The 12,794-nt window shown below is 31.8% G+C and overlaps 1 protein-coding gene across 1 annotated transcript; it reads left to right on the forward strand.

Moving 5' to 3' along the window:
• Positions 1-299: 299 nt before the first annotated feature.
• Positions 300-9,821, forward strand: LOC111002010 (rho GDP-dissociation inhibitor 1). Its single transcript, XM_022272100.2, has 5 exons — positions 300-495; positions 1,526-1,720; positions 2,593-2,702; positions 6,349-6,463; positions 7,274-9,821. The coding sequence occupies exons 2-5, from the start codon at positions 1,534-1,536 to the stop codon at positions 7,471-7,473; spliced, it is 612 nt and encodes a 203-aa protein (XP_022127792.1). The 5' UTR covers positions 300-495; positions 1,526-1,533; the 3' UTR covers positions 7,474-9,821.
• Positions 9,822-12,794: the final 2,973 nt, after the last annotated feature.

Consider the following 12,794-nt stretch of genomic DNA (forward strand, 5'->3'; position numbering starts at 1 on the left):
CTGTAATTCTTCTTATTCATAGAGTACAATAATATAATGTCATAGACATAAATAAATAGAGAGGACGTTGTTCTCGATAGTGATGTCCTGCTGAAGTGTTATTCGAGCGTTACAGATTCGACATTACTTAGTAAAACATTTATCAAGTCTAGGTTTATATTACATACTTCTTCAAAAATGGAATTTCATAAATAAGTAAGTTGTTCCATTTAAATTATTAAGTTTTAAACTAATTGCATAATCTGTTTTTCGATATCTCTCCAGTCCGATTGTGGGTTTCCGAAAGAATACTTTATATCACAATCACATCACTACACGACTACGGACCGGAAGCGTTGCGCACGTCAGTCATTCATTTTTGATCTTAAGATTTTTACAAAATAAGTAATATCCTATTAATTTTATTTCAATTTCAAGTTGTTTAAGATACGCTAAAAACTGGGTGCTATAAATATATTGTGAATATTGCTTTTGCATTTACGTCTTATTTTTAAGGTAAGTTTACCGGCTTGGGTGACTCCCACTTCGATTATACTAACACTGGAATGACGAAGCCGATAATTTTTTCTTATTGTTAAATGCATGCACGATGGATATTAATATCTTTGTATCACTGGCGCTCCAGTATCGTAATATTCGTGGCTGTATTTAACGTTGAAAGATAAGGGCGTTTCCATAAATTGCAGTCCAACATTGGCGTCGTGATTTTTATCGTATTATGAATCACGAATTTCACAATTGGTTATTGATTAACATAAATATGTGTCTTACTTATTTGAATACTAATGTAAAATTGTTATGTGCGTTTTATGGTTCATAATGAGAGGAAGTAGTTCCAGTTATAGATAGTGGTTTATGACAATAAAATTGAAGCATTGGTTATCTGGCATTATTTATCGTCAACTTCTTGGTCCCTGGATACCTTCTTAAATTTTCAGATCTATATGACCATCAGTTTTCTTATTACACAAATTTGTAATAATAGTTTAAGCTTAAATTTATGAAGCATACTTATACTTATCTCAGGTTAAGACTTGAGAGTTGAGTATGTATGTTAATAACATACACATACCATGTTTGACAATCAAGAGACTTGGTGTGAGTGTGCAAGAAGTTAATAACTACAGCTTTAAATCTAAAAAATTGCTATTAGAAGATGTGTAATAAATTGCCACTTTTCATTACCACATACTCGGTATCTTAGTGTGTGTTTGAATGAGCAAATATCATATAATGTCTATTGTCTATGTAAAATATTATATACTCTAAAAATTTTGTAATATACTCTAAAAAAACAAATGTCTTAGTGAAGAAAACCATTGTGGGATTTGAGATTGCAGGAACGCTTAATTGTTTTTTTGTAAGTTAACTTGACAACACTTTTGTCATTATATTTAGCTAATAATAATCTTTAATATATATAAAATATAGCAAATAAGAATTATATTAGTGTCTTTTCCTGCAGACTATATTAATAAATATTTTATCTGTATCATATAGTTTTATTTTCATGTTGCTATTATAGAAACTAATATGTCTGGAGAACCTGATGTTGCTCGTACTCCAGAGGAGGAAACTGAAGAAGAAATCAAATCCTCTTACAAACCACCTCCGGAAAAGACCATAGAGGAGATCCTAGCTGCTGATCAGGAAGATGAGTCTTTACGGAAGTATAAAGAGGCATTGTTAGGACAGGTGCAGGCTGGTCCTGTGATAGTTGGTAAGGAATACTTACTATTATTATTATTTTATTTAGTATTAGTTTATTTAATGTAACAAACTTATATTTGATCATGGACATAAACAATTAGGTTATTATTTTTCACTTTATGATTTATGAATGGTTTTAATGTGCTTTTGTGATTAATCCCGCTTTTATTAGTGCCTGAATTTGTTCTTGTTTTTAATTTTATTTTAACTGATTCTCTTATATACCTAGTAACTGTAAACCAACACTTCATAGTAATTTGGTAATGATGGAGCAATAGCTGGCATCTCCCTCTTCAAGGCTCGGCAACACAACTATATACTATAATGTTGTCATACTTGTGACTTTGAGGAATAAATGTTTTTTTTTATATAACTGATGATCCTAGTTTTGCATCCAAGTGTTGGGCTCTGGCTCGTGAAACATAATATGTTACACAAACATTACAGATCAAAAAACGAGGAAAGACATGTATAAATGTATCTGCAACATACCCTTCATAATTTTTCCACGCCATTATCAATAGTAGTATTCAACTTTACTGAAATTTAGATTAATAGAAAATTTTTTATTGCTTTAAAATGAAAATATTTTAAAAAACATTTGCTAGACAATGGTATAATCTAACACAGTGGAACAAACACAGGACATCTCTATGTACAATCTAATCTAATCACATGTGTCTAAATGTCATTTTTTCACAGAAAAAAAATTATTATTATTCATTATGTACATTGTGTAGTGCAAAAAAGTTTGCTCATGACATTAATTCTATGAATTAATTTAATTGCAATATTTTTTCATTAAAATGTGTATTTAGTGTCTGGTGTTTTGTAAGTTGTTAATTAGATGCATAGTAATTCAGAATTGCATTATAATTGCAGACGCTAATGACCCACGGAAAGTGATTGTCAAAAAGCTGGCGTTGTGCGTGGCTGACCGTGATGACTTGGAGCTAGACCTCTCTGGAGACCTAACTGATCTCAAAAAACAGGTTAGTATTTTAAATATACTATTATAAATCTTATATTCTATACATACTAAAAAAATATTTTATTGAAATTATTATATTGGATCAATTTTTATCTAATGTAGATTGCAATACAAATCACTACTGTATGTACTGTAGCGGAATCCATGCGTCTCTCTCCCTAAAATATGGCTAGCTCCTTAAAAACGTTGTGTAAAAGAAAAAACTTGGCGATTAAAAAGTGTGGCGGAGAGTTAATTGCCAGTTCTTCTCTTCCGATCAGCCCTTGATTTGAGAACTGGCAGTAAATGTAAAATTAGAAGCATTTCATATATATTTATTTTTTTTGACGTTCATAAGTGTACATTAAGTTACCTACATAATTAAATGATTTTGAATTGAATATAATATTCACTTACACCAAACCTTTGTGTACCAAAGTATATATTTATTTATACTTATTACATAAAACTCTTTCCCAGACCTGTCATAATCGTTAACTTAAGTACAGTGTATAAACTATGTAACGTCGGTCGATTTGACGACATAACCCATAAAGTATCGAAATCACTTAGATTTGGTTAGTTTTGCTATGTAGAGTGTAATATTGTATGGAAAAAACCATACAATATTACACTCTACATAACATTACACCCACCCGCAATACCGAAAATTAAATAATAAAATGTACATTTAAGTTGCCGAAATTTGTTAAAACTGCGGAGGTGTGTCCTAGCCCGCAATGATCTCGTACGTACGTCCGTACGTCTAATTGTACGTACCGAACTTTCTAAGAAATCCGTTCTTTGTTTACAAATTGGGATTACTTGAACATATGTATAATATAATGCAATAATATATAGCAATATATGTATAAAAAAATTCAATATAATTTCTGGTGGAGCAAACAGATGTTAGGCGAAAATAACAGACTATACGCAATAACGTTCAAATAAGAATGTGATTGATGTAATTACTAACACTAGTCTGAAATAATTATATTCTTTTTCTAACACAGATATTTCTTTCAATTTAACGTCACAAATTGCGAGATAGCTTGAGTGTCGTTATATAGAGTTTAGACTGTATTTCCGGACCAATTCGACTTAGAGTATTCCTACAGCGTGCCAACTAAACCGTCTTATACCGTATCACTTAACATCAGATGCCTATATAGATAGATAGCCAACTATCAGTTGCCCCTATACTATAAAAAATAGGGGTTTTTTAATCGTGGCTTTGTACTAAATATAAAAGGGAGTTTGTCATGTTTAAATCAAATATCTCTCTGTGTCATTACTACTAGAATATTGTTACATACATATATACGTTAAGCTGGGAAAATAACAAGGAAAACTAATGTGTAATTCAATTACTAACATTCTTTTAATATTTTGCCAATTATGGAACAGAAATATTAAATAAAATATGAGAGGCATATTTTAATGACGCAATATAATAACAGACTTGTCCTAGCTTGGAACATCTGGAAATTTATTTTGGGAATAATTAATGTTTATTACTATCAAAACGTTCGAATCATTATGAAACTTAAAAACGGCTCCTATATATTTTTTTGTGTGATGAGTGCAGATGATTAGTGATTAGAAGAAAACAAGTGTAGAGAGCGGCTGATTAGGGCAGGTGTTTAGTTTGTTGACGTTGTCTAGAAGCTTTCATTATCTCTCGATTAACTTCTATATAACGCGATATCGTATTAAAAATCATTAATATATTTTTCAAATTGTTTTAATTTAGTAATCGTTTAACCGATATCGTGTTCAAACTAGTTAAAAGTATAGCTTGGAATCAAGGAAAACTATGAGGATAAAGTTGTAAAAGATGCCTTCCTGAAAAGCGAGGCCACTGCAGGCATGAAGCGAGAAGCGTTCTGAAATTTTGTTTCCTAGTTTGATGTTTTATAGCTAACTACGGTTTTTTATCTTAAATTGTATCTAATTGAGTTAAAATGTTGTGCATGGGTTATATCAAAATTCTTCCGATCTCCTGGGACATCCTAACATTGACATGCGTTATTCAAATTCAAAATCATTATTCATTTAGGCAACACAATGCACACTTATGCACGTCTGTAACGAAATACATATTATTTGTTTGCTCATCAGTATACCCACAGCTACTAAACAATATTCAAACAATTACATTATACATAAAAGCAAAAAATGAAAAGAAGAAATAAATTAAATGCTTGTAATTTTACATTAACTGCAAGTTCTTAAGTTGAGGGCGTATAACGGTCGCGAAAAATCTCTCCGCCACTCTATTTAATCGCCAAGTTTTTTGTTTTTCATAATGTTTGTTAGGAGTTGTAACCATTACACCATGTTCCACATGACATATTTACGCAATTAACTAATAATAAAAGGTATATATAAAGGACAAAAAAACAGATTTGTCCTCTATTAGCAAGGGGCTTGGTGAAATAGAAGCATTCTCGTGGGAACAACTCGCCCGAGGTAAAAGGCAGGGAAACATTTGATTCCTTGCATAAGTTTAGTGGATTTTTTTTCTATTTTTCTTTATAGTCAATAGATTAACTTGAAAAAATAACTATTAGTTTTCTGATAGCTACATGTGTGTTCTAGCGGGAAATTGAAAAAGAATTGGCTGTTACTTGCATATCCGTTTCGATTGAAAACCCAATATATCGTCAATCGAATGTTATGTAGATGTAATCTGAACTAAACTAGATTTTGCTTTTTCGACTATGTTTCCCGGACAAGTCGTGTCATTTATAACTCAAGAATTATAGAATCTGAGTGTCTAAGTCGTCTGTAAGTAAATTTTCTTAAAATGTATTGTATGTCGTTTCCCTTGAACATTTAACTGTCTTTATAAATCATAACTGTCTATCGCGCGTGCAGTGAACGATTACACGCCCAATAATTGTGACATGACAGGTGGTTTGCATCTATTGAGGTTTGGCTCGTCGCCAAATATATTTAGCGCGAATTATGCAGTGATAAAACTATGCGTACGCACTAATACTGTACTTACAAAAGTGTTAAATAACAGAATATTAATTATTAAACTACAGATAACCATTATTTGTAAAATTATAATAATAATTTTTTTCATTGATGATTGAGTATCGAATACGACAATTTTGGCCGAGTGGTTTAGCGTGCGACACTCATCCCTGAGGTTGTTGAAAACATAGGGAAGAAACCGGCTTGCATTAGACACAAAAGTCGACGGTGGTGAATGATAGTGAACAGATACAGAGCGCTGAGGCCTAGACCTAAAAAAGTGGCGGCGAGTTTGCCAGTTTTTCTCTTCCGTGCTACACCCTTGATCTGAGAACTGGCAGTTTATGTAAAATTAGAAGCATTCAATGTATATTTATTTTTGACGTTCATAAATGTACATTGTGTTACCTGTATGTGTATATGAATAAATGATTTGAGTCTGAATTTGATAAGGTTGTACTTATTTAGTTTTTAACTAACCCGACGTCACCATGCTCGGTTGTTTTATATATCCCACTTATTAACTGCTTAGAATTTTCAATTCTTTTTTTTTACACAGAAGAATAATGACGCAATTAAAAAGTGGCTGTTGATACATTCTTCGTTCCTTGCTTAATATTCCCTTTGTGTCCTTGTCCACAGCCCTTATTGTAACTAATGAGCGCAATAAACTATTTCAGGTATTCACTATAAAGGAGGGCGTGCAGTACAAAATAAGAATCGACTTTATAGTGCAGAGGGAGATCGTGCATGGTCTGAAGTACGTGCAAAAGACCTATCGTATGGGTGTGCCAGGTTAGTGAAACACATTCATCTACTTTACTTATAAGTGTATGCCCTATTTTCACTTGCAAGTTTTTCAACGTTCAAATTACGTCACGCAATTTTTGGAGATTCTTGACTCCCCCCCCCCATGTAACGCGTTACGTTACGTGGAAAATATTCAAAATACACCTCATTTTTCTCCTCATCACCATTTAGACATTAATTTTTTTTATTACTTGTGAAGATTTTTAATTGGTTCACAATTTTATATACACATGTATTTCTGTATTATGCTGTATATTATATTTTAATTAAGTTTGTTATTTATGTATTATCTTCTGAATAAATAAAAAACTAAATTAATTAAAATATTAAAATTTGTTTGTGCGCTGCATTGGATAGCCCCTGGTATGTATTAATATACGCTGTGGTAGCTCATATGTGTTGTACCTTGTAAGACACCTATGTATATATATTATATATATTTAGATAGAGATGGGTGTATTAGTTAAATATTTTTAACCGACTTCGTAGAACGACGTTTTCAATTTGTCTGTTTGTATGGAGGTTTTTTCACAGATTTCTCGGAAACTAGACAGATAGATGCTTTTGATTTGAATAAGATCTTCTCAAATTGTGCTGCATCTAGTAGTTTTTGAGATTTGGGAATGGAGTTGGTTTAATTTTTATAAATTAGTTCTTAATAGACATTTAAATTTAAAAAAATGATTTGTTTGATAAGATAACATTTAATATTTAGTTAATTTAATTAAAATTTGGTAACAAACAACATTATTTTATAATAATGTCCTTCATTAAAATATAAAAAACTGATTTCAGTGGACAAAATGACACACATGGTCGGATCTTACCCCCCCAAAACCGAGATTCAGTCATATACCACGCCCCCTGAAGATGCGCCTTCGGGGATGATGGCGAGAGGATCCTATTCTGTCAACAGTCTCTTTACCGATGATGACAAGAATGTCCACCTTCAGTGGGAGTGGACCTTCGACATCAAGAAGGATTGGAAGGATTAGATAGAATGGGTGAGGTCCAGTACTTCCAGCGTTGCGGTATATTTACTGATTTTACAGTATATCTACTGTAGAAAAAGATTGCGAGAAATGCAGTTAACGTTTTGTTAATACGATTAAATTTTAAGAAACTATAAAGAAATCTAGATTTTGGTGAAACCTGCTGAGGTCTGGAAGTACTGGCGAAACTGTGACCCAAAACGAAATTGTCCATATCCAGCAAAATTTTCATGAAAGAGAAGAAAAATCAACCCAGTGCAATGGAAAAGAAAAAACCTGATTGAAACGTGTTTATTTTTTGGGGGTTGAGGTTTAAAATTATCAGTTAACCAAAGGGGTGTCAAATACGTTAAATTGTGACAGCAATAGAAATGCTAGGCATGCGTGTTAACACTAAGGAAAATATATAAATTTTGTTTGATTTGGGCAATTTCGTTTGAAAATTGTAAGTTTTTCATTAAAAAGCTCTCACGGTCAAGCGCACACCGCAGAATGCTAAGTACAAGTATAATGTTTTGGAGATGAATAATAAAAAAAATAGTGTACAAATACATGTCTACCCTCCTTTTTTGTTTTTTTTATGAATGCAATTGAATAAGGTTTTAATGATTTTTTTATAATTGAACTTTTTTGACGTGACAATATCTAATAAATTGATAAATATCGGCTGCATACATGAAAAAGGTCATTGCCTAATCATTGTGTCGAGACGCTCATTGGCCTGTTACGATAAATTTCCTGTTACGTTAACTGTCCTGTTACAGTAACTGTCCTGTTACGATAATTGTCCTGTTTGCGCGGGATCTCTCCCTCTTACACTTATATATGCATTATGCAATCATTTTTATCAATGTTTTGTTATTACGTTGTCACGTTAAACTATTTTATCCGTAAACCGACTTTACATGCAAGCATTTTTTTATTTGTCTGAAGCAATTGGTAGATGTATGAAGCGTCTTATTTTTTTAATCACATAGAAGGTTTTTCTATAAGCAACAAATTATTTAAAGTAATTACAGATTTTTTTACTTTGCATTACGCATCTTAAAAATGTTTATGTCATATTGTATCTAGCATTCTGTTCACCTGAAATGTAAAGACCATAGAGCCAGAGGTGAGCATAGAGTATGGATAGAAGCATAGAGCGGGGTGCCATAGACTTGGCATTTAGGGGAGACGAGTGATTAACGGTTAACCGTTTGTACAATTTTAGTGTCATATTTGTCTGTATTCAGTATTAATCGCTCGTTTCGCATGACACTAGTGCATTTTAATCTATAGGGACTGGACTAAATATTTTTTTTATAAATACTACAGATTCAGAATTTTCGCAATTTCTTTGTAAAATGCGTAGATTAAGGTAGGGTTAATGTTTAGTCAGTAGTTATAGTACTCACCCCTTTACTTATAATCCCTCTTTAAGTACCATGTATTAAGCAGTCGATATCGATGAGTCAAAAACGTGTATTTGACATAGGAATGTTGAAGTATTCAATTTAGCATCTTGATGTTTATAAGTAAGGGGATATATGTTTAATACTTTCATGCATATATCTTACAAATTCATTAATAATAGCTGGTTTGATACATGTAACGTTACTATTTGGTCATGGACATTTTAAATAATTGTGATTTCTATAAAACAGTTTAAGAATGCCAAAAGTGAAAATGTACTTTTATATTAATTTGTTTTACTCGGACCAAAGTATCGTCAAATATTTTTTGTACGTCTTTTCTACGACAGTTGAAAATCTATCACTTCGCCTCACATTAGAGAGAGCGGGACAAATATATTTCTACAAACATCATGTTGTAAGGGGATTCCCCGTTGGTGCATGGATATAGTCTATTTTTAATACGTAGCCTCTAACCAGCCAGATTTGGCAATAATAGTATTACTTTTGTATTCATTCATTATTTAGATCTTAGGGCTCGCGTGTATGGGCGTGGCTACACTTGGGGCGGTTTACTGATTTCAAAATTTAAAAAAAAGTAGTATCGTCACTTGTGACGTCTGACATATGACATAACACCGGGAGTCCATAGATAGTTTTTCTATCTGCATTATAGTTATTTGTAAATTATTTTTATTAGATGGCAGTGTGGTCTTTTGGGATCAGCGTGCGATGCTCTATCTATAGAATTTCTTTATATGCCCATTTAACATTTGCTCGAACAGTGTCTAAGGCATCATGAGGCCTTAGACCCAAAACGTCGACGGCGTGTGTCAGGCACATGAGTCTCTAAATGCCTATTAAATTTATGAATGATCACGATACAGATACAGACATCTGAGGCTCATACCTAAAAAGATTGTAGCGGCACTGATTTATTTTTATCACATAAGTAACGCACTGATCACAAGGTGACAGTGACAGTTATTTTTTTTAATGGACAAGGTGACAGTTGACATTTTAAACGTCAAATGATTATCAGTTGTCAGTAAATTGGTCTTTGTGAAGCAAGATTGAATTGCTTGAGGCGGATCGCTTGTCACTGGTGCTCAGTGGAATGTACAAAAAGTATTACCTATGCATTTGGCTTTTTAAAATTTTAAACTATTTTGAAAATTTCTCAAACTATGATTCTATGTTTTCGATTTATAGCATAATATAGCTTTATTGTATATTTACAAGTATTATATTTGTTCGGATGTAGTTAGATTTGGTAATCTGTCGTTATTAATTTGAGGAATTCAATTGTATGCAATGTAATAGTTTGGCCAAAAATAAAGCTTATTTATTCAAAGGTTTTTTATTATATTTTCTAAGATTTATCCTATCAAAACTTTCCATATATATATTGTACATCCTTATAGCCAGCGGACTGTGAAATGTAAGTTAAAATAGATATGTATCAAATGTCAGGAGTATCTGTATAGAATATATTCTGTATGTATTATCAATTATTGTTCTATATCAATAAGAGGGACCTAACCCTATGGACCCCTGACCCTTTTAGATGTACCTAACACAAATGCAATATATAAATACGTACGGGATGTCTGCACCAAAAAATATTAAAATCTAACTACGGCTTACTAAACATCAATACATTGCATTTGAAATTTTTTATATAGTAAGTAGGAAAACAAGACTACGGGACGCCATCACAGCTACCTATCCAGGGAGTCGATTCCACAGTTCGCAAAAGAAAGAGTACCGTGGAAGAATTCCATCCATCAAGGTGATGCGGGTGAAATTTTGAGTTAATACTGCTCTTAAGATTGAAGGAAATGAGGCAAGGATCAACCCAAACTATTCAGAACACTCCATAGTACACCTTTATTACTATAGAAAAGCTTGTGTGTAAAACTAAATGTAGAATATAAAGTATCCCGTGTTAATATTGAACTTTTTTCCTTCATATGTCATGAATTTATAAAGATTAATATATATTAATTAAACATTGTTTAATTGACTGGTTACCACACCAGGACATTGCAGTGTTGTGCATATATCCTTCAAAGGTAAAAATAAATCTGAACACGCCTTACGCACAGTTGAAGATACTCTTGAAAGTACACATCGATACCTCCTAAGTATAATGAGTCAACTGACATTTTGGTAATTTTACAGGAGAGCCATTTTAAGGCAAATTGTTTATATTTTTGTGAAATCAAACTAATTCGGAATAAATTTAATGTTTTTATAATAAAGACTGAAAGCTCTTCCTTTGGTATAACATGAGTTTGCTGATTTTTGTTCTTAAATGCTATTTTATGTACATGACTTAGTATACACGGGCGGGACTCAATAGTAAAATGGTTTAACTACCAGTTATATTCATGTACGTTGTACATCAAAATCTATAGTTTACACCAACATATTATGGAATATGATTATCATTTAATTATTATCATCTTACTTTTGGTTAGTTTCGGGGTTTTTTGTCTCACTTAATAATAAAATATTGAAATTACATCACTTGACTCATTATACTAGGAAAGTAATTAGCTATGTTAGAATTTTAAACCTCAACGTATACTGGACTAATATAATTAATCGAGGCTTTTTAATTACTAATTTTATTTCTAATACCTTACGAAATTAATAAATGCTAGGAAGAAGTAGACTCATTAACAAAAACAACACATTTTTAAGAATTATAATGTATTTTTAGTTATAACTATTTAATTTTTAACCTTTTTGTTAATATTATTTGGCCTTACTAAACGCTACCAGTTTAACAATGTAACTAAAACAAATTATCAATGTAGTATCATTAAAGTTTCATAAAAAGTAACAAACATCAATAAAAGTAATAGGAACTAAAAATAGTAACTAACGTTAAACAATATTATTAAAAATAATATAAATGTATAACAAAAATATATAAAAAGTTAAGGACGCTCAAAGGATAGCTGTAAACCTTATGGTTTATCAAAATAAATGAAAATTTTAAAGATTTAACGTATAAAAAATCAGTCTGAATCACTGTCATCTGCTCCATTAGAGTTTTTTGAAATCAAATTATTAAAAAAACAAATGATACTCCTTAGGAATCACCAGTGTCTTACAAAGATCCATGAAGTGTTTGTACTTATTTTGGTAAATATGAATGGGTCTGATAAGCCTAAGAAATATTACCTATGTTAAAATTCAACTCTCTTCGATTTGGTGTAGCTTTAGGTTTTTTTACACAATCTATCTACTTGTAAGCATCATCTTGGTAACTCGTTTTATTAAATATCCTAAATGGATTTTCTGCTTTAACAACTACTTCCGTGACTTTGATTCAAGGCATTTTAGATCCATCATTAGTAGTTGTCCAGTTGTTTATAAGTCCTTACTTTGATTTAAAGTCTTTTATTAAATCCTGAGACACTTCAATAACTTTGTATGGTTTTTCGTCGGATATAGCAAATCTAAAAGCTGTATACCATTGATAAGGCGTATAAAGCATTTTATCTTTTGTCTGTCTTTCAATTAAAGCATGTATACTGTCGCCTTCATTTTGAGTGTGACCCACTATTAGAAAGCGATGGCTAATATATATACAGAACTGCGAAGTAGCTAACAGATACATTAAGAAAACAATCCTATTTCTATATTGGTTGTCTGACCGAAACCGAAAAGATTACCTCTTTGACACCTTCACCCACCGTATCTTCTATAAACTTAAAAACACATATAGAAATGTCATTTGCACATCTCTTTACTTTCTGTTGATGCCATGAAAAACAATAACCTTGTCGAGATCCCAGACTGAATATCGTGAGAAGATAAGTTTCCGTTTATAATAAAAAGTACTAACGTTCCCGTGAGGTACATTAAGACACTTTTGATGATCAAATGCTGCTGTATCTTTTGTTTTCTAGCTTT

Source organism: Pieris rapae, chromosome 17 (genome assembly GCF_905147795.1).
Source record: "Pieris rapae chromosome 17, ilPieRapa1.1, whole genome shotgun sequence".
NCBI classification, from domain to species: domain Eukaryota; kingdom Metazoa; phylum Arthropoda; class Insecta; order Lepidoptera; family Pieridae; genus Pieris; species Pieris rapae.